This window comes from Lytechinus pictus, chromosome 17, assembly GCF_037042905.1.
Source record: "Lytechinus pictus isolate F3 Inbred chromosome 17, Lp3.0, whole genome shotgun sequence".
Lineage (NCBI taxonomy): Eukaryota > Metazoa > Echinodermata > Echinoidea > Temnopleuroida > Toxopneustidae > Lytechinus > Lytechinus pictus.
Genome location: NC_087261.1, coordinates 12,465,986 through 12,489,419, shown reverse-complemented (window position 1 = coordinate 12,489,419; position 23,434 = coordinate 12,465,986). Strand labels below are relative to the sequence as shown.

Below are 23,434 nucleotides of genomic sequence, written 5' to 3'. Positions count from 1 at the left end.
GGGTCGCAGAGTATTTCTCCAGTATGGGGAGGGTGGGGGTAGCCTATAGGCCTAATCAATCCATCAGTGGATGGATGGATGGATGACTGAAATAATGAATAGATGGATGAATAGGCATATATATGAATGGATCATCCGATTAATGTATAGGCCTAACCCCAAGAATGGATGGACAAAGACAAATGGATACCAATGACGAATAATAGATAGGGGCGCCCCATGGGAGCTGTTTTTGAATGGGCTACCCCTTATTAAATAAACAATAAACAATTAAAAATAGATGGAAAGATGAACTTTCATTGCAACAAATGAGAGGAAGATAGGCCTCCGGGATACACGCATACAGTGTGTGCACGAGCAGTTCAACTGTTGAAAAAATGTGAATGGTGCGTGGCGACGGGAGCAGGACAAAGACATCACTCACATCTTGATTGGCATAACGTAGACTTATTTAGCAATGAAAGTGGAACCGGGAATTGGGACTCCCATTTTCCTGCTATAAATATAGGAAAAATGAATGATAAGTGTTGTTTTATAGCCGAGGAAATGTATTCTTCATATTGAGATTGGGACCAAGGAGATCCCGGCGTGTCAAAATTTCACAACTCATGGGGAAAATAATATAATAATCATTTTTGATGATTGAAAAAAAATGTGCTCAGTTCACACTGTCACGATTTTTTTTTTGGTGGGGTTACCTGCAGAAAAAAATTTGACAAAGCAAAAGAAAAACATCGTTGGTCATTCCATACATTTCTCAAATTTGACACCTATCAGAATTCCAGGGGGTGCTGCCCATGGAAAATAATACATGCCGCATCCCCAGCCGGTATAGATAAGGAGGTACAATGTTGGAAACGATGCCCAACGGACATGCGCGTATCCAGGATCCATGATTGAGCCCGACTATTTTGGCGCCCCTGTGAACTTTTCGGAAAATGGCACCCCGACCCGCCCAGCACGGCAATCATAGGTGCCTTAAATGCAGTTTGAATTATCGTATTTCATAATCACGTGAAAAAGGCATCGAAGACCACTTTTTAATGTGTTCATGAAAAAAAACATCCATGAATATGTTTTAACCACCTTTTGAAAAAAATAAATGCGACCAGAAAGCACAGAATTTTAAGCATTTTTGGGTTTCAATTTAGTTCAACTTCTCATCAGAGTGGTAGACCATACTAAAATTATGTGCGGGAGCTGTAATTTCTTAACCGGGGGCGGATCCAGCTTTCGCCAATAGGGGAGGGGATATTTTCATCTCTTTTCCGATCAAACATTCTGAGTTTTATTGCAACCGTGAACATGATGGGTATATATGTATTATCTAAACAATATTGATGCGAGCGAAAAGAGCGATATGAAAATTGTTCATATTCTTACCTAGAATTTGGAAAAATCTATGAGCACTTTTGGTAATCAAGAACAGGGTGGGTATCTATCAACATTTTATGCGATCGCGAAGTGGAAGCTGACAATTTTTGAATTTCCAACCCAACACTGGACATTATAAGCACTTTTCACATTTGTTTTATAATCATGAACAGGATGGGTATCTAACTAAATAATTAATGCGAGCGCGAAGCGCGAGTTGAAAATTTTTGATTTTCTGACATAAAATTTGGACATTCTAAGCACTATTGGGTAATCATGAACAGGATGGGTATCTAACAAATCATCTAATACGAGCGCGAGGCGCGAGCTTAATTTTTTTGATATTCCAACACAAAACTGGACATTCTAATTTGTAATCATGGAAAGGATGGGTATCTATTTAAACAATTGTTTGTGCGAGCGCGAGCTTAAAAGTGATTGATATTCTGAACTAAAATTTTGACATTGACTAAGCACTTTTGGTAATCATGAACAGGATTGTCATCTAACTAAACAATATTGATGCGAGCGCAAAGAGCGAGATGAAAATTTTTCATATTCTTACCTAAAATTTTGAAAAATCTATGAGCACTTTTGGTAATCAAGAACAGGGTGGGTATCTGTCAACATTTTATGCGATCGCGAAGTGCGAGCTGACAATTTTTGAATTTCCAACCCAACACTGGACATGATAAGCACTTTTTATAACCATGAACAGGATAGGTATCTAGCTAAATAATTAATGCGAGCGCGAAGTGTGCGTTAAATTTTTTTTGATATTCTGACCTAAAATTTGGACATTCTAAGCATTATTGGGTAATCATGAAAAGGATGGGTATCTAACAAATCATTTAATGCGAGCGAGAGGCGCGAGGGTAAAATTTTTGGTATTCCGACCCAAAACTGGAAATTCTAAGCATATTTTATAGCCATGGAAAGGATGGGTATCTATTTAAACAATTGTGCGAGCGCGGAGCGCGAGCTTAAAAAGTTATTGATATTCTGGCCTTAAATTTTGACATCGACTAAGCACTTTCGGTAATCGTGAACAGGGTTGTCATCTAAATAAACAATATTGATGCGAGCGCAAAGAGCGAGATGAAAATTTTTCATATTCTTAACTAATATTTGGACATTCGAGTAAGCATTTTCGATTATCATGAACAAGATGAGCACTAACAAAACAGTTTATGCGAGCGTGAAGCGCGAGCTGATTTTTTTTTTATATTTCGATCCAAAGTCGGACATTCTAAGCACTTATCTAACCATGAACAGGATCGTCACCTTACTAAACAATTAATGCGAGAACGTAGAGTAGGATGATTTTTTTTTTTTATTCTGATCTAAAATTATAGGCACTTTTGATAATCATGAACAGGATGAATATTTGATGCGAGCAAACATGAATTTGGCGCCCACCCCCTTCCCTTGGTTAATTGAACCTGAATTTGGCGCACCGGGACAAACATAAAATAGGCGCCCTCGTGTGGTGAACATCCATTAGGCACTCCCTAGGTTGAACATCAATTCGGCACCCCCCTATGTCAAACATCGATTCGGCAACCCTATGAAAAATATCAATTCGGCGCCCCAGCCACTAGGTTGAACATCAATTCGGCGCCCCCTCGGTGCCCCTATGTCGAACTTCAATGCGGCCCCCTCTTATGTCGAACATCTATACGGCGCCCTGAGGTAAAACATTAATTCGCCCCCCCCCCCCTCCACCTAGGTTGAACATCAATTTGCCACCCCCTATGTTGAACATCAATTCGGCGCCCCCCTATGTCAACCATCAATTCGGCAACACTATGGAAAATATCGATTCGGCGCCCCAGCCCCTAGTTTGAACATCAATTCGGCGCCCCCTCGGTGCCCCTATGCCGAACTTCAATGCAGCCCCTCCTATGTGGAACATCTATACGGCGCCCCGAGGTAAAACATTAATTCGCCCCCCCCCCCCACCTAGGCTGAACATCAATTGGCACCCCCTAGGTCGAACATCAATTCGGCGCCTCCCTAATTCGGACATCAAGTCGATGCCCCCAATGTCAAACATCAATTCGGCTCCCCTATCTATGTTGGACTTAAATTCGGCGCCCCTATAGGTCGATTATCAATTGGGCGCCCCCCTCCCTAGGGCGAACATCAATTCGGCGCTCCCCTTTCCCTCTTTTGTTTTCCTCCTCTCTTTCTTTCCCCCTTTTCTCTTTCTATTGTTCTTTCCCTCATTTTTTCTCCCCTTTTCTCCCTATTTTTGGCGCCCCTTTTTCGCCTACCCGGGGGGGGGGGGGCGTGCCCCGAGGGCCCTCGAATACGCGCATGGTGGAGCTACGGATATAGAGAAATAAGGACAAAGATGTAATGAAAATATAAGAACTCTTGAAATATTTACATTTTCTAGGCAAACAAGAATCCAAAGCGTATAAATAATGCCCGGCTGAATAGACCTCCATTTGCATCCTGTTTGATATGCTCGCGTTTAAATAAAATTTCCTGCAAGTTCCATTGCAGGCTAAATAAAGGGCAAAAGTATAAGTTTTTTCTTTGAGAGGGGGGAATGACGATAAATAAAAATACCAGCAAGTGCGATGGGTGATAATCAGGGGCGGCGGAACGTATTTTCATTTGGGGGGCAAAAGAGGGCATTAATATGTCATTTTTATGCAATTGAAATTTTCACCATGAGATTATCATCTGCGATAAGTAGTTGTGCGTTTTATACTAATTAAGTTGAGCAAAGCCTTTTTGAAGTCTTTTCTGATTGATTAAATATGTAATCAGGCTTTATTTTTCCGGGAGCGAGCGTAACAAGCAAGCGGTTTGGAAACATTTTTAAATCTGAAGTTGTGAAACTCGCTTTTTTGTCAATTATTACCGCGCAAATTATTGTTAAAAGAGCATCCTTGCGAGATGCTGTGAGCGCAAATCGCGGGCTCAAAATTTTGGACATTGCATGTACTAATAAGACCTGAAAATCAAGCATTCCGAGCTATTGTTTTTGTTGTCATGAAAAAGATGTGTATCTAACTGAATAATGGACGCGAGTGCGATATTCCAACCTGAAAACTGGACAATCTAAGCACTTTTTGAAACCAATAAATAATAATTGATGCGAGCACGAGCCGAAAATTTGTAATATTTCAACCTGATGGACATTCTAAGTTTTGAAACCAAGAATAAACAATAATTGATGCAAGCGGAAAGCGCGAGCTGAAAATTTGTGATATTCAAACTTGAAAATTGAACATTGTAAGCAGAAGTTGTAACCAAAACACTTGCACCCCTCTCCCAAAAAAAATCCCAGTAGGGAAAAAATGGAAAGTGCCCTTCTTTCAAAATGATGTGAGTGCGAAGCACGAACCAAAAATTTTTGTGATTTTCTAACCTAAAATGTATTGTTTGACTTCAAGAAAAGGTATTTTATTATGAAAAGGGGCACACATCATTTTGAAAGAAGGGCACTTTCCATTTTGAAAAAAAAGATTTTTTTCCTACTGAGATTTTTTTTTGGGGGGTGCAAGTGCTCTCTGCCCCCCCCCCCCTCCCCCCCCCCCCGGTGCTAATATGGCCTCGGGTTATAATCTTTAATGTAAGTTGTAACTGGTATTAACAAAACATGTTGGTTTGACTGCACCTTTAAAATATATATTTTTTACCATTTCGATCCATGACATGTTATGCATTTATTTTGTTATTGTCCGTTGACATGCCCAGCGCTTAGAAGTCGTGCCAAAACGTGATTTTGCATAGAGCACATTCGCTGAACCATCATCGGAACTTCGGAATAACAAAGAAATGGAAGACCCCTTCCCCAAATAATTCCGCCTAGCTGTATGTCCTCGATATATCTCTCCATGATACGTACGCAATTTTATTCGCCAAGCCCAGAGGACCAAGGAGGAGTGGGGTCAAGGGGGAGGCACACAGGAGACGTCATCATCAATTTCACTGAGAAAACCGTACTAAAGTTTTGGTCACAAAGTTGGACAAAGTCAAACGTGATACTTGTTTAGTATATACTACCATAACAAGTTGAAAAGAAAAATACAAAGAGAAACTTTCGGGGGGGGGGGTTAATCGATGTTACATAAACATCAATTGCTTATAATATACAGGCCTGACGTACCGGTATCATAGGCGGATCCAGGAGGCCAACGGGGCGCCCCCACCCTATTGGCGGTGCATAATAGGGGGAAAGAAAGGGAAACAAGTAATAGAATGGAAAGCAGAGGGTGGGGGGAGAAGAAAAAATATAAGGAGGAAGAATGAATAAAATAAGGTGAGGGTAATTCAGACTTGGGGGGGGGGGGACCATGTCACTGCATAAAACAATTTAGCCCGCGCTTCGTGTTCGCATTGCCTCAGGTTCGATGGAATATCTATTTATCAATACCAATTAATTTATTTATTCATTCAGTCATATTTAAAAAGGTTCACAAGATCAGAGTTGTAATTACTGTTTTTTTCATCTTGGTCCTTGTATAATAAAACATAGTAAAATAGCGATTACAATAAAAAGGTATTATTCATATCAAATTAAAGAAATATCAGCTAATCGATATAAACAAAAACAGGCCTTAGTAAAACAAACAAGGGAACTACCATTTACTAATTCAAATGCTTGAGCGTAGTTAGCCCAGCTAAAGCCGGGGTATTAGCATGGCCCGCTGGGAGAACAGTTTACGGAACTGAAGTCGCTACCCGGTGCACCATAGGCCCTACGTACCGTTATGATTATTTTGTTTTATTATGATTAATCTTCAGAGGCAGATCTAGGATTTTTCAAAGGGGGTGGGGGGACATTTTCCCGAGGAAAATTTGACAAGCAAAAAAAAAATGATTATATCGATAGATTTTTACATAAGAAATATTGATTGTGCCTCTGAAGGGGGGGGGGGGCACAGCCGGCCCGTGCTGCATGGATCCGTCAATTTTCAGGACACAATACACGATTTCCGAAAATTTTACCTCGCGCTCGCATTTTTTATAGGGCTTATGAGTAACTGTTACGACTATATAGATACCAAAAAAAATAGCTTTGAGCTGCGGATCGATCGGGGAAAATATTTTTCAACCCCCCTCCCTTTTTATTAGTGAAAGCTGGATCCGCCCCTGGATATTGTAAAAAAAAAACACTAGGCCACGCGGTATTTGTCCAATTTAATTGATAAATACGTTGAGGCAGTATATTGACGAATTCAGTGGTGGAGAGCTATAGGACACACAAAGCCAATAACGAAATTGGCGGCCAAGCTAGTTCAATACAAAATGATTTCTAATTTTTCCTTTAAAAAAATGTAGCATAGGCCTATTATTTAAACAATTAAGAAATTACAACGTATATTACTACACGTGATAATAATGAACACATCAAAATACAGAACCTGAAGAAAATGATAACAATTCAGTGAATCGGAAACAAAACAAAAATACATATAAAGAACTAGAAAAAATATAATAAATAAGAATATAGCCCTTTCTCTCCCTTTCACAAGCACCTTTCTCCCTCCCTCCCTCCCTCCCTCCATACCCTGGAGAAATAGAGAAACAATACAGATCAACGAAGCAAAGATGAAAGCAAGGAAAAAGCCGTCAGACTTTGTTTTCAATGTACACGCTTTCTACGAAATGCAATAGAAACCGGGAAAGAAACCCGTGCATTCACGGTGTACAGACTCCGTACCCGCGCCCATGCGTCCGGACCGTGCATCGGCACTTGATTGAGACTCGCGCAGAGGCGAGAGCTAGAGATATGAATATTCATGAGCAGGTATTGATGTCATTTGGTCTCAAGGTGGCGCTCTTCATTTTTTATGTTAGTTTTAAAAATAAATCAAAAAAAGCTCACTCGGCAAATCTTCTCATCTTTATATATTTTCTTAAGAATAAAAACAGTTCTTTCTGGCCAATGCAATACATTGTATGGACTCAGAACTTGTTTATGAATATCGTGGAAAGCAAAGAGTGAAATTTAAAAGAAAGTTTTGAAATAAACCAATGACACAATTTACCTTTAAAGGTCAAGTCCACCTCAGAAAAATGTTGATTTGAATCAATAGAGAAAAATCAGACAAGCACAATGCTGAAAATTTTATCAAAATTGGATGTAAAATAAGAAAGTTATGACATTTCAAAGTTTCGCTTATTTTTAACAAAATAGTTATATGAACGAGCCAGTTACATCAAAATGAGAGAGTCAATGATGTCACTCACTCACTATTTCTTTTGTTTTTTATTGTTTGAATTATACAATATTTCAATTTTTACGAATTTGACGATTAGGACCTCCTTGCCTGAAGCACAATATGTTAAAATAATGGAATTCCACGTGTTCAGGGAGGAATGAAACTTCATTTCACATGACAATGACGAGAAAATCAAAATATTTCATATTTCATATAATAAAATACAAAAGAAATAGTGAGTGAGTGATGTCATCAGTTCCCTCATTTGCATACCGACTGAGATGTGCATATAACTGTTTTGTGAAATGAAGCGAAAATTTAAAATGTCATAACTTTCTTATTTTACATCCGATTTTGATGAAATTTTCAGTGTTATGCTTGTTGAATTTTTCTCTTTTTATTCAAATCAAGTTTTTGTTGGGGTGGACTTGTCCTTTAACAAGTATTGGCGTGCGAAACCCTACCCTTAACAAGTATTGGAAACAATGCGATACTATTGGGAAGTATTCCCTGATTTGAACCCATAAACAAGTACAGCGGTATGTCACGGACGTCGGTCGTCGGTTTTACCTTTACCTACATCATTGGGTTTAGAACAGCCCAACTCGCGCAAATCATATACTCTAAACACGTAGTATTGACTCCTGCAGCAAAGAGTACATCCTTTATAAAACATTTTAGTCTTGATTTTTATACCCTCGCAAATTCTAAACACGTAGCTTTCCTGGCGAAATAGATACCCTTTTTCCATTATAATGTTTTTGACACCGTTATTATCTTGAAAAAGACATATTTTTACGTGTCTTTTTGGTCGCGCATGGTATCCACTCGTCAATGTAAGTGCCCCCCCCCCCCGGGACTTGTTTAGGGGTTCAATTCAGAGAATACTTGCCAAGGGTATCGTTTTGCTTCCAAAACTTATTAAGGGTAGGGTTTCATACGCCAATACTTGTTAAGGGGTGCATTTTCATGGAAAATACTTGTTTAATCTAGGGTGCTTTTCGAGACCCCATGGTCGCGCATGGTATCCACTCGTCAATGGAAGTGCCCCCCTATCATGTAAAGTTACCTCTGTACAGAGACTGGCAACGAAGTTCATTTCCTCGTCGCTGTGGATAGATACGAGATCAGGTTGGCCTTTGGACTTGTCAGTGTTCCTGCAATTCGTCACGGCTTGAGTAAAGCTGACGCGCTCCCCATGATAATAACGATAACAATTACCCTGGAAAAACACCCAAGGCCTAGGACATAGGAAGGTTATCTTGCAAACGTAGGCCATAGTAGCGGAACATTCGTTATCGTTCCACTTTCCTGGTCCTATATATTGCTTCGTGAATTTTACAGCGGAGTCGTTCAAGGATTTGGGCTCACTAGAAGAAGTGAGATATTTCTTCTTCCAAATATAAGCACAGTCTTCTGAAGAATTTGGGAGATGAGGGATGTTATTATCCGGTTGCAAAGGAAACCATGCAGTGTAGTTCACCTCCGTTCCATCCGACCATTCAAAGGCACCTTCTGGGGTTGGTTGATAAAGTCCTATCCATTGATTCTGATTTTGGCAAGCCTATATATAGAAGAAATTTGCATTGACGTAGGCCTACAAAATGTCGGATTCGAGATTGCGTAGGGAAGGCGGCCAACAGACTCACCAATTTACTCTTCAAGCATAAATTTTTTTATCTTTTTAAGAAAGAAATAATGATCAGGACTCCCATCACACCTAGCCTTTCTTCAAGCAAATTCAGATGAGCAACAAAAAAGGGGATTAACACAACGCTTTTCTTGTTCAATTTCTGATCACTTTTTCTGAGCCGAGGCATTGAAAACGCATATTGATTTACACACTCTATGACAAATGCATCATAACAGAACATTCATAATTTTACATTAGAAAAAACGCAATGTGATATCATTTCGATTTTGCATACTCTGTATACCCTAGGCATCTGTTGTGTGTTTCATAAAGTTGTTCGTAGGTTACTAGCGACTTAACGACGACTGGGGGTCCTTTCTTGTGGTACGTGATACAACACAAGATTTCCCTTGGAGTTGATTTGCTACTTATTTTATTTTATTTATTTTGTTATATTTAATTGATATATTCATATTCCACAAATCCTCAAAGTACATTTCGTAATAAATCATTTTTACAATGAAATGAAAAAAGTGGAGGGGCCTACTGAAAAGCAAAGCTTGTAAGATGTAGACCCCCTATCAAAATCTTATACACGGGTAATATGATATAAGTAGAGTAAAATAATCAGCAAAATCCTATAAATTTATAAAGATATAAACACTGTAACACAAATGTATATACACTATATACAAAATTAAATATTGACTTTTAAATAATCAACACTACCGTGGATAAGTATGAAGTTCACAAAATATTCTTAAAGGTCAAGTCCACCCCAAAAAAATTGTTGATTTGAGTCGATAGAGAAAAATCAAACAAACATATGCTGCAAATTTCATCGAAATCGGATGTAAAATAAGAAAGTTATGACATTTTTAAGTTTTGCTTATATTTCACAAAACAGTTAAATGCACAACTCAGCAATATGCAAATGAGAGAGTCGATGATGTCCATCACTCACTATTTTTTTTTTTGAATTATACAATATTTCAATTTTTACACAGATTTGACAAGAAAGGACCAACTTAACTTAACCATAAACTGTTAAAATAATGGTAATTCTACATGTTCAGGGAGAAATAAAACTTTGTTTCACTTGACAAGGAGGAGAAAATAAGAATATTTCATATTTCATTTAATAAAATACAAAAGAAATAGTGAGTGGATGACGTCATCAGTCTGCCAATTTGCATACCTACGAGGATGTGCATATAACTGTTTTGTGAAATTAAGCGAAACTTTGAAATGTCATAACTTTCTTATTTTACATCCAATTTTGATGAAGTTTTCAGTGTTTTGCTTATTGGATTTTTCTCCTTTTTTTCAAATCAACTTTTTGTTGGGGTGGACTTGTCCTTTAAGAAAGGATCACCCGTAGTTCTTAAAGTCACTCGAAACTTAAACCTAGCTTTGTGAAACACCCACGCACCATTGGCACGTTGCAGAAGAATTGCAATCTAACACAACTCCTAAAACGAATCGCAGCGGGATTATCAACCAATCAGACGGGCACATTTTTAACGTGCGTTTGTTTGTTGTTGTTGGGGGTGCCTCAAGCGCAAATTTTGCGTCCGAAGGGTGCTATGGGACTGGTTGATGGTCAATGCACACCATACGCATTTTTAACTTGCATTTGTTTGTTGTTGTTTGGGGCAGGGGCCGCGGAACGGTTTTCAAAGTGGGGGGGGGGCTGAGCCAAAAGTGGGGGGGGGGAGCTGATCATGCAAAAAATCACAATCCTATGGTCATTTTTACGTTTTTGTACACGGTTTTGGAAAAAAGTGGGAGAGGGGGGGCTGAAGCCCCCCCCCCCCCCCCCCCGCTTCCGCGTCCGCGTCAAACGCAATATCTTCCGGAGGGTGCGACGGAATTGGTTGATGGACAATGCACACTATGCGCTTTTGTAACTTGCGTTTGTTTGTCGTTGTTTTGGGGGTGCGTCAAACGCAATTGCTTCCGGAGGGTGCTACGGAATTGGTTGATGGTCAATGCACACTATGCGCATTTGTAACTGGCGTTTGTTTGTTATTTTGGGAGTGCGTCAAACGCAATTGCTTCAGGAGGGTGCTATGGAATTGGTTGATGGTCAATGCACACCATGATACGCATTTGTAACTTGCGTTTGTTTGTTGTTGTTTTGGGGGTGTGGCAAACGTAATTGCTTCAGGAGGGTGCTACGGAATTGGTTGATGGTCAATGCACACTATGCGCATTTGTAACTGGCGATTGTTTGTTGTTGTTTTGGGAGTGCTTTCAAACGCAATTACTTCCAAAGGGCCATACAGGATTGGTTGATGGTCAATGCACACCATACGCATTTGTCACTTGCGTTTGTATGTTGTTGTTTTGGGTGTGTGTCAAACGCCATTGCTTCAGGAGGGTGCTACGGAATTGGTTGATGGTCAATGCACACTATGCGCATTTGTAACTTGCGTTTTTTGTTGTTGTTTTGGGGGTGCGTCAAACGGAATTACTTCCAAAGGGCCATACGGGATTGGTTGATGGTAAGTGCACACCATACGCATTTGTAACTTGCGTTTGTTTGTTGTTGTTTTGGGGGTGCGTCAAACGCAATTGCTTCCGGAGGGTGCTACGCCATTGGTTGATGGTCAATGCACACTATGCGCATTTGTAACTGGCGATCGTTTGTTGTTTTGGGAGTGCGTCAAACGCAATTACTTCCAAAGGGCCATACAGGATTGGTTGATGGTCAATGCACACCATACGCATTTGTCATTTGCGTTTGTATGTTGTTGTTTTGGGGGTGTGTCAAACGCCATTGCTTCAGGAGGGTGCTACGGAATTGGTTGATGGTCAATGCACACTATGCGCATTTGTAACTGGCGAGTGTTTGTTGTTTTGGGAGTGCGTCAAACGCAATTACTTCCAAAGGGCCATACAGTATTGGTTGATGGTCAGTGCACACCATACGCATTTGTAACTTGCGTTTGTTTGTTGTTGTTTTGGGGGTGCGTCAAACGGAATTACTTCCAAAGGGCCATACGGGATTGGTTGATGGTCAATGCAGACCATACACATTTGTAACTTGCGTTTGTTTGTTGTTGTTTGGGCCGCAGGGGCCGCGGAACGGTTTTCAAAGTGGGGGGCTGAGCCAAAAGTGGGGGGCTGATCATGCAAAAAATCACAATCCTATGGTCATTTTTACGTTTTTGTACACGGTTTTGGAAAAAAAAGTTGGGGGGGCTGAAGCCCCCCCAGCCCCCCGCTTCCGCGGCCCCTGTGGGGGTGCGTCAAACGCAATTGCTTCCGGAGGGTGCTACGGGATTGGTTGATGGTCAATACACACCACAAACTTAGACTTTGTTTAAAAATACGAATGGAAATCTAATGAATTCAATTCAAATTTTTCTATCAATATGATTAAACGTTACGACCCCCGAATACACATGAGATAGACAGGAAATACATACAAATATAATAATAATGATAATATGCATTTTGTATAGCGCCATCTATCTATCTATTCTTACTATTACTGTTAGTATTGTTACTATTATTATTACACCGGATTTAGTTCGAGCTGCCTTTCAGTGCTCGTGCATTCAATGAATTAATCCTGCCGGGGACCCATTCACCTCGCAAGGGTCGATTGGAGCATAGTGTCTTGCTGAAGGAAAACACGCCATGGCTAGGATTCGAACCCACGACCCTCTGTTTGAAAGGCTAGAGTCAGAACCACTCGACCACGGCGCGCCCACAATTCAAATTATCTTGAAATGAGCCTAACAATTATTTCAGGGGCGTATTGTACTTACTTTTCCTTTGCACAAGTCCAAAATAATGTTCGTCTCCCCATCACTGTGAATGGACACTAGATCGGAAAAACCAGGAGAATGATCGTCTTCCTGATCTTTCCAGTTGATGTTCCGACAGTTCGTCAGTGCTCGAGAAAAGTTGACTCTCTCATCAAAGTAACAATAAAGATTGCCTTCATACCATCCGAAAATATCTTGACAGCTCGAATTATCTGCTGTACCTGGAAAAAAAAATCGAAGGAAACCCCACATTAATTCCTGTCATCAAATGTTTCGGTCACTGACGGATCCAGGGGGGAGGGGGCACATCCGGCTCGTGCCCCCCCCCCTTGAAAGTCACAGCATATATTTTTAATTGCAATATGTCCTTCATACACAAGTGTTGCCTTTTTCTTTGTTTCTTGTCAAATTTTCTTCGGGTAAATGCTTTGAAAAATCCTGGATCCGCCCCTGGTGGCTGTTTCATAAAGCCGTTCGTAAAGTTACGAACGATTTTACGCACGACTTGAACATGTTCTTAGGTCATAGCTCAATTACATATAGGGATATCACATAGCACAAGAAAGGATCACCAGTCGTGCGTAAAGTCATTCGTATCTTAAGCCCCTTTCACAATTGACGTACGACCTGATTACGACCACCTGCAACAGTTTTTTCTTGTTGTTGCACGATCGATCCCTTGGTGTCTTGCGAGCACTCGCAGTCGTTATAGACGATCGCACAAACTCGAGGTGGTCGGAGGTGATCGTGACTGGTCGCATCTGAACTTTGAACATGTTCAAAATCCAAACGCGATCAAATACGATTGATTCACTCGCAACAGGTCGTACCATCGGTCGGGCGATCATCGTGTGAGTGTTGTTCAACGTTGTACGACTTGGTGCGAGAGGTGGCACAACTAAGTATAGTCGCATTTAGTCGCCTGGAGGTCGTACAACACTTGCACATGTGCTGGAGACCTACAGAGACCAGTCTTGCGACTGGGTGCGATAATATGAGACTGTTGCCAGACCGATCGAAATTACGGCTTACTACATTCCACTACCGTTGCATTCGCATGTATGCGACCGTTCAGCCCCTTTCACAATTGACGTCCGACCAGTTTACGACCGCCTGCAACAGTTTTTTCTTGTTGTTGCACGATCGATCTCTTGGTGTCTTGCGAGCACTCGCAGTCGTTGTAGACGGTCGCACGAACTCGAGGTGGTCGTGACTGGTCACATCTGAACTTTGAACATGTTCAAAATCCGAACGCGATCAAATACGATCGATTCACTCGCATCAGGCCGTACCTGGGGTCGTACCATCGGTCGGGCGATCATCGTGCAAGTGTTGTTCAACGTTGTACGACTTGGTGCGAGAGGTGGCACAACTAAGTAGTCGCATTTACTTGACTGGAGGTCGTGCAACACTTGCACATGTGCAAGCGACCTACATGTACAGAGACCTGTCTTGCGACTGGTTGCGATAATAATATGGGCCATAAGACTGTTGCAAGACCGATCGCAACGGCTTACAACATTGCACTACCGTTTCATTCGCATGTATGCGACCGTTCCACTCGCAATCCCTCGTGCAACACTCGCATGTGATCGCACGAGCACAATAAGAGCATATGCGACTTTCTCGTGCAACGGGGTTCACTGGTTGTTTTTGTTGTACGACAGCTGTTGCAACTGTGAAAGCCTCTGTGCGATCTTATGAGATGACTAGCGATTGATGCCTGTTGCAGCCTGTCGCACGACCAAAAGGTCGCAAATGGTCGTACGTCAATTGTGAAAGGGGCTTTACGAACAGCTTTATTGAACACCCCCCCCCCCAGGTTATGGTTACCAGCCATCTTGTCTCTTGATAGATCAGTAATAGGCCTACATAAACTCTTATATTTGCCACACCCACACAAGCACAACCTCACGTCCACTGGCTCACTTACAATTAAAATGGCTAAAATAATGTTTGTACTGCATGTGCAAGTGCGTTTGTCTGTGAAGGTGAGAGTATGGGTGTGTGTTTTTGCATACGTGTTTGTTGGGTCGTTCATGTGAATGTTTGTGTGTCTTGACGATTCGTTTTATAAAACGAGAACCCCAGGGATCATGCACAATTAGAAGACAATGATTTTTTTCAACAAATACTGAACTAATAATGGATTAATTTGGCATAGGTCATTCAATTGCAATTAACGTAAATGTCTCTAAAATACTAAAAAGTTCAACCAATTGTAAAGAGATTCTTTGCTTATCTAAATTTTGAGGGATTGTGGGAATGGAGCATATTGACATTGTTAGCTTGAATGTTTTAAAGCTGTGCAAATACGGGTACGGATAATTGATTTTCCTGAATGGTGTTATGATTAGCAATGCAACTTGGAATTACTACCAAGGGTGTTTCATACCCCAAAAAAAATGTCCGTAAAGTTTTCGTGCTTTTTTTTGTCATTGTTTTGCGAGCCAACGTAATACTAGTAATACGGCAAGCATTAATTTATGGTGCGGCATGATTCGTACTTTGTAGATTACTCGATCTTCGTGTTGCTACTTTGTATCATAAATGCCTGTTGTACTATTTTATTCATGTATATTCATCTTGTATCATGCGAAGTAATTCATGCCCGTTCTTCTTCTTCTACTTCATGCTCGCTTCTATAGCTCTTTTCTTCCCCTCTCTTCTATTTCTTTACCTTCTATGTATTAGCCCTTTCTTTTTGTATTTGTTGTTTAGTTGTATATTTTTACAGGCGTAGGCCTATCCCGGCACAGTCAAGCACCTGCTGCCTTCTGCGTTTTTTTACACCTCCTTCCATGTACATAGAAACTTAATTACATACATTGTTATATTACTATACAGTAGTATTGATTTATTTCATAATATGAAATTGGATGTAACCTGCGTAATGTCAATCGGAAGAAATAAATGTTTAATTGAATTGAAATAGAATTTTTCCTCACGTTCATTGCAATGGGTCCCGTGGAATCCAGCAAAACAGTAACATTTGTAGCTCTCCATAGTCTCCAAACACCAGCCGTTCTCACATAAATATTCTATACAACCTAAGATAATAAATATACGCCATAAGAAAGTTAAAATAATGACTACATATTATCCTTACATAAGTATTTACATAAAGAATTTATTTAGGCCTAGAATGACACAAAAAATATAATTCTTGATATGAACTTCCCACTTTCTCGGTTGGAGTTTAAGTTTGATCTATCACAACACTCTATATGACGGGAACCGGATCTCATTTGAAGGCCTCGATCTTCTAAAACTATGACGTTTTCATCTCACCGGATGGACTTTCAAGGGATTCCGCTAGATGTGTTGTCCTTGAGGGCGTATCAGTGGTCACCAGGTCTGCTGTGCTCGTTTCTCCCGTCTTTGTCATCATCATTTCGTCAGTCAATAGTGATTCTGCAGCTAGAAATATGAACAAAAAATTACAATCACGATATATTATTATTTGTCCTGACATGACTTTTTTTTTATTTTGACAACGAAATTATATGACTAAGCACGTTAGTTTTTCAGTGATCATTGATTTTAAATCAATTACGCTAAACATCACTTTATGTAAAAAAAAATATGTGAAATATATTAGAATTCGTTGAATCAGTTTTATATTTTCTCACGTTCATTGCAGAGGGGTCCTTGAAATCCAGCAAAGCAGATGCATTTGTAACTTTTCATAGTCTCCAAACACCAGCCGTTTTCACAGAGATCTTCATCACAATCTGAATCAAAACCAAAATTAGCCGAAGTGATTGATATTCGTTTTCAATGCAAACGATTCAGATAGTCATGACAAAATTATCATCTCTCTCCATTATGTTATGTACTTCCACACGAGAGTAGATTTTAGAATATGTCGAGGACAGTTAACAGACCATCTTGATCACCGTTCTGGACAGGAATACTGTGGAGGCTATCGTTTGATGTAAACAGTCCGCAGCGGGTGTAGTACGGTATTCTACGGCTATATTGCGACAGACATACGGTCCACAACGGTCACTTAGTCTTCATTGCAATTGCAGAGGGGCACTAGCGTACCTACGGGGGGGGGGGGGCAGAGGGTGCAGACTGCCCCCCCCCCTGACGAGTCACAACCCATGCAAGGGACATATCCTTGCCCCCTAACGAGTCTTGAAGACCTTTTTTTTTTTTGGCTTGTCAATTTTTTTTCTGGTACGAAATTCTTTATTTGTGGTTGAAGACCTTTTTTTTTTATGCTTGTCAATTTTTTTGGCGGACGAATTTGCCCCCCCCCCCCCACCCTGTGAAAAATCCTAGGTACGCCACTGCAGAGGGGTCTTTGAAATCCAGCAAAGCAGATGCATTTGTAACTTTTCATAGTCTCCAAACACCAGCCGTTTTCACAGAGATCTTCATCACAATCTGAATCAAAACCAAAATTAGAATGAAGTGATTGATATTCGTTTTCAATGCAAACGATTCAGATAGTCAGGACAAAATTATCATCTCTCTCCATTATGTTATGTACTTTCACATGAGAGTAGATTTCAGAATATGTCGAGGACAGTTAACAGACCATCTTGACCGTTCTGGACAGGAATACTGTGGAGGCTATCGTTTGATGTAAACAGTCCGCAGCGGGTGCAGTACGGTATTCTACGGCTATATTGCGACAGACATACGGTCCACAACGGTCACTTAGTCAAGCTAGGCTGACGCAGGCGACCACCTAGTGTGCGAACACCTTTCGTGGATATCTTCCATAATAATTTTTTGCAAGCTTTACTATTTCCCTAACCGAGGATCGAACCGCGGACTCTCATGTGTCTAGTCATGCACCTTGGACCACTCGGCAATGCCACCTCCGCTTGAAAAAAAGAATAGAAATCAAAGGCACCCGCTTTGTTGAGTACCTTTTCGCTTTCAAAAGAGGAATTTCTCGGCCTGTTTGTGGAGACACCCACATCATGCCAGTCGTTTGCCACCAATGAATACGGAGCTTTCTACCCGCACACCGAACATTAGCTACTACGAGTTAACTGGTGCGTATCGAGGTTGTGCAGACCTCATTCGTTCTCTCGCAGAAGCGCTTTCGATTTTCACTACGGGGCCCCACTGAACTAGAAATACGTATTTCTAGTTCAGTGCGGGGCCCTCGGCGATATCACGTGACTAAGTGTTCAGATCAGGTGACCAAATTTACATCGTATACGCTGAATCCATCCGAAATGGCGAACATTAGGCGCCGGCGCAGGCTAAACTGACACACAGCTAGATATATTTCTTAAAAATACTAACTTTTGTTAGGCCTAAGTAAGTTCAAGTAGTTCTTCTTCTTCTTCCTGTTACTGCAGGCAAGGCAAACTCCTCAATCGGGATATAATTGCTGCAGGCTAAGAAAATACTAAGCCTACAGTGCCAAGTATTTTCTTTAAAATACCCATAAACACATAATTCAATCTTAACAGTGTTCATAAACGAAATACCTGCGTTGCACCGATAGCTAAAAGTATATTGGCTATAGGCTACTCAGCCGACGTGCTGCCCGGCAGCCACGGCGGCCAGCCTCGTCGATTTCCGCAGGGAAACGTGACTTACGCTATCATGGAAATGAAAACTTTCACTTCAATTTACATGATCTAAGAAACGATTTCATGAGAAATATGATCGCATGGTGATTGATTCATATCTAGAGCCCTCCCAACAAAATATTTTATGATGCAAAAAGTAGAAAAAAACAAAATAAACCAACCTAATCCGATTGTTTGGACAAGTAAAGATCGAAGAAATTGGACTCACGTTGTCGTTTTCACCGCAACGTGGAATCAGGGAAATTTCCCCCAACTCCCGTTGTCAGAATCGGGGGACGACGTGAGAGCAAGCTTTCGGGCATGCGCAGTGGCAAAATATGACGTCACTCGTAGTAGCTTGACGTTCGGTCTGGCGATAGAAAGCTCCCTAATACTGCAACATGACGCACAGAGCTATACTTAGATGTAAAATATTCCATATTTGGAAGGTTTAGTGGTCCAAATGTTTTAATACAGGAAGTAATCGTTTATTCGTAGGATTCGAAAACACAATAAGCCTTATTATTCTGCAAGTTTGATAATCCGATACGTATACGATAAATACGTATGATCTTAGTGAATTCCTACAAACAAGCCTTAAAATGCCCCTCTTCAGGTCTGAATTTCCTAAATTTTCAGCTCGCGCTTCCCGCTCGCAATATTTGATTAGTGAGATGCGTATGTTAATCATGATTACAATGACTACAAGTGCTTCATGTGTAAGTCTAACAAATTTAGCAAGCGCTTGGCACTCGCATTAGATGACTATGGTGAGATATGTATTCTCTTAATGGATTCCTAAAATAGAGTCCTTAAAATCTCCCTGTTTAGGGGTCAACATAAACAAAAATGTCAGCTAGTGCTTCGCGCTCGCATCATTTGGTTAGTGAAATACGTATGGTCTTAGTGAATTCTACAAATAAGCCTTAAAATGCCCCTCTTCATGTCTGAATTTCATAGATTTTCAGCTCGCGCTCGCAATATTTCATTAGTGACATGCGTACGTTAATCATAATTACAATGACTACAAGTGCTTCATGCGTTTAGATGTAATTCTAACAAATTTAGCAAGCGCTTGGCACTCGCATTAGATTACTGGTGAGATATGTATAATGCTAATGGATTCCTAAAATATAGTACTTAAAATCTCCGTTTTGGGTCAATATATACAACAATTTTAGCTAGCGCTGCGTGCTCGCAATGTTTAATGAGACATGCACGTATCATGATATAACAAAATGGTTATAATGTCCCTTTTTAGGTCTGAATACCAAGAATTTTCATCTCGCGCTTCGCGCTTGCATTATTTGATCAGTGAGATACATATCCGTTTAATGGCACTGTCCTTAGACTGTCTCTATTAGTGCATTCCTGGCACCTGAGCGCGCTTCGCGTGCTCACTAAGTGACTCAAATTTTTTGCAGGTGCCCCCCCCCCCCATGCCGTGACCCACGGTACGCCACTGAACGGAAGTTTGCCGATTTTGCTTATGATTGTCGATTTTCAAAAGTTTTTGCTTTGAGGGTTTTGTTTTCAAGACGTTGATTGTGTTGCTTCATTGGTTTGAACTACTAATGTAAATGAAATAACTGTTTGTGCTTATTACCATGACCACTAGGCAAATCGATCAATTATTTGATTCTAAAGTACTTTAACCCCTTTTCCATAAAGGGGTTTTGATAAACGGAATCCATATTTGATACGAAATACGTGACATTTTGTGGCATTTTGTGGCAACTGAGAGCGCTTTGCGCGCTCACTAAGTGACTCAAAATGTTTGCAGGTGCCCCCCCCCCCCCATGCCGTGACCCACGGTACGCCACTGAACGGGAGTTTGCCGATTTGGCTTATGATTGTCGATTTTCAAAAGTTTTTGCTTTGAGGGTTTTGTTTTCAAGACGTTGATCGTGTTGCTTCATTGGTTTGAACTACTAATGTAAATGAAATAACTGTTTGTGCTTATCACCATGACCACTAGGCAAATCATTCAATTATTTGATTCTAAAGTACTTTAACCCTTTTTCCATAATGGGGTTTTGGTAAACGGAATCCATATTTGATACGAAATACGTGACATTTTGCGGCATTTTGTGGCAACTGAGAGCGCTTTGCGCGCTCACTAAGTGACTAAAAAATGTTGCAGGTGCCCCCCCCCCCATGCCGTGACCCACGGTACGCCACTGAACGGGAGTTTGCCGATTTGGCTTATGATTGTCGATTTTCAAAAGTTTTTGCTTTGAGGGTTTTGTTTTCAAGACGTTGATCGTGCTGCTTCATTGGTTTGAACTACTAATGTAAATGAAATAACTGTTTGTGCATGACCACTAGGCAAATCGATAATTATTTGATTCTAAAGTACTTTAACCCTTTTTCCATAATGGGGTTTTGGTAAACGGAATCCATATTTGATACAAAATACGTGACATTTTGTGGCAGATAGGTCCATTCATTACATGTAGGCCTATTCGCATCGCAGATACGTATGTATACAATGATAATGGAGTCAATACTGTATAATGAAATTAAACACTGCAAACATCACAAGGCCTATACTGTACGCGACATAATACCCTTAATGATCTGTTGGGGAAAATGAAATATATTCCGATGAATGTGACTGGTGAATTTCATTCCACACATTACATAAAATTGGTCATTCTCATGAAATAAATACACCGGAAATGAATTGTAAAAACACAAATTATGATTACATCTTCCTAGATCATTGTGCTCCCTTTCACATACCTAGTCCTCTAAGAAGTAAGTGCCGATAACCAAGGAAAGAAGATGTAAATAAAGTCTTATAATTTACAACAAAAAAAAAGTCAATTCAGAGGTAAATTGGATGTGGATTTCTTCGAAGGGAAGCTGAAAATCGATGACAGATGCATGCACATCGCTGAAGAAATAGTAGTTTAACATATTATCTGAAATCAATGCAGGAATGCGGTTATTTGCTTTATATTCCACTTTGGAAACGATTTCATTTATACTGTGTAAATCCAATGAGCATGATGAGGGAGAGCAATAATTACACCTCAATGAACGTCTGAAATTATTTCATTTTCGGTATAACAATCCTTCGGATAAACGAACATTATGATGTATCTTACACTGTTAGAAAAGCAAAAGACAAATTAAAAAACAGATTTTACAAAAAAAAATAACAAAATCTTTATGTAAATCTTTATAACAGGAAAGACTTTTTTTTAATTTTTCTACAATTTTACAAAACAGGTCTGTTTAAAAAAAAAGGGGGGGGGAACAGTTTTAATACAATATTTTTTTTAATTAACATACACCAAATGCCAGTTTTCTGTAATTTTACACATATACATGTAAGATTACATGTGTTCTCGAGACTCTGCTGCAGGATTTTTTTTTTTAAGTACAAATTTTCTATGTAAGTATCTTATTAATATCAAATACTTGACTTTCTTTATCCACTTTCTAGTCTCCTAACGTTAAAAAAACGACTGATATTTCCATGTTACACTCTGAGTACGATTCCTACTACGAAGATTATTGTAACAAGTATAATTAGACATTAACTTTCCCTCTTAACATATTTTACTTTCTCTATCCAAATAAAATTAGAGGCTGGTTTATATTTCCAAAGCTAGCTCAAAGACATGTTTTAAAGGGCGCACGAACCAACAGCCCTAATAGCCCCACCTCAATTCCTCAATGACTCCGATCTGGCAAGGTTCATTACCCACAATCCATCATTCTGAGCAATGTGGTCTCAAAATATAGCCCTACTTGAACGACAACACACCGATTTACTTCTCAATGCATTCATGTCGCAATAGATATGTTCCCAAGTAGCTTAACAAAGTAATTTTCCTCTCTAAACACTTCGGGGTTTCTCTACAAATAAAACTATAGGACAATTTATCCTCTTAATTTTTCAAAGTTATCTCGAATTGTATTTTTACGCATATTGCTGCTTTTTGTGAACCCTCGTCTTCACTGCTGTATTCCGTTCAACATAGTACCTACTACCTGAACATGGCGTCATACACTGTAAAGGCCACGGACATACGTGGGCCTCAAAGTCTGTTTCGTGTTCTCAGAAAATTGAATGACATAAATGCTGTTACAATAATTTTGCAAGATACATAAACAGTGAAGATGAGGTATCAAACGATGATACTAGTCTCTATTCAGACGTAGTGCTTAAAAAATATAGGTTCCAGCCTCCCAATAGTAAATTGCCAATTCGTCCACTGCCAACTCGTCCACTCACCGTTATGCTCATCAACCTTCATTGAGTCTAATGCCATTTCGTCTAACAACCATTCAGTCCAGTAACCGTTTGCTCCAATCATCACGTCATCTAATCACCAGTTCGCCTATGACCATTTCGTCTAATAACCAGTTGGTCTAGTACCCATTTTCTTTTCATTCTTTTCGCCCAATTAACACTTTTCCAATTAGACCAAATGATTTACTGACTAAATGGCTATTGGACCAACTGGTTATCAGACGAAATGGCAATTAGACCATGTGGATAGTGGACGAATTGATGATTGACCAAATGTTAGTAGACGAGTTGGTAATTAGACCAATTGGCATTAGACCTATTGGAAATAAACCCTCCAAAATTAATGCTTTTTTGACAAATTTCCGAGGTTCAGAAACCGATTTTACAACTAATTAATGCAAATAAAAACCACTCTGTCCTTTAAAGCCCCCTCACACCTGACCGAATGTAGGCGGACGAAGGGTGACGAATGGTAAAATGAACGAAATGCACGCGAATTCAACGAAATTCAAATAAAATTTCCTTCAGATCATGCGATCAGTAACTGTTGACAAATTTTATCAACGAACGGTAAGCCAAGGAGAAATATGACATTCAAAGGATATCGATTTTTCGGTTCACCTCTTTGAGAAAATTGCTTCCGAAGGCGAGCG

The 23,434-nt window shown here is 40.1% G+C and overlaps 1 protein-coding gene across 1 annotated transcript; it reads right to left on the bottom strand.

The window, feature by feature from the left end:
- Positions 1-12,950: 12,950 nt before the first annotated feature.
- LOC135157247 (neurogenic locus notch homolog protein 1-like) lies at positions 12,951-22,800 on the bottom strand. Its single transcript, XM_064112216.1, has 5 exons — positions 22,764-22,800; positions 16,604-16,705; positions 16,263-16,391; positions 15,920-16,021; positions 12,951-13,192 (listed from the first exon to the last, which is right to left on the bottom strand). Exons 1-5 carry the CDS (start codon positions 22,798-22,800, stop codon positions 12,951-12,953), a joined length of 612 nt encoding a protein of 203 aa, XP_063968286.1.
- Between the last annotated feature and the right edge of the window lie 634 nt (positions 22,801-23,434).

Bases quoted from the DNA above. Each gene is read 5' to 3' on its own strand.
- LOC135157247 (XM_064112216.1), bottom strand. From the start codon at position 22,800: ATGGCATTAGACTCAATGAAGGTTGATGAGCATAACG. The intron at 16,706-22,763 runs GTGAGTGGACGA...GTTTTGATTCAG, and splicing joins GAAGGTTGATGAGCATAACG to ATTGTGATGAAGATCTCTGT. The intron at 13,193-15,919 runs GTGAGGAAAAAT...TTTTTTTTCCAG, and splicing joins CGGGACCCATTGCAATGAAC to GTACAGCAGATAATTCGAGC.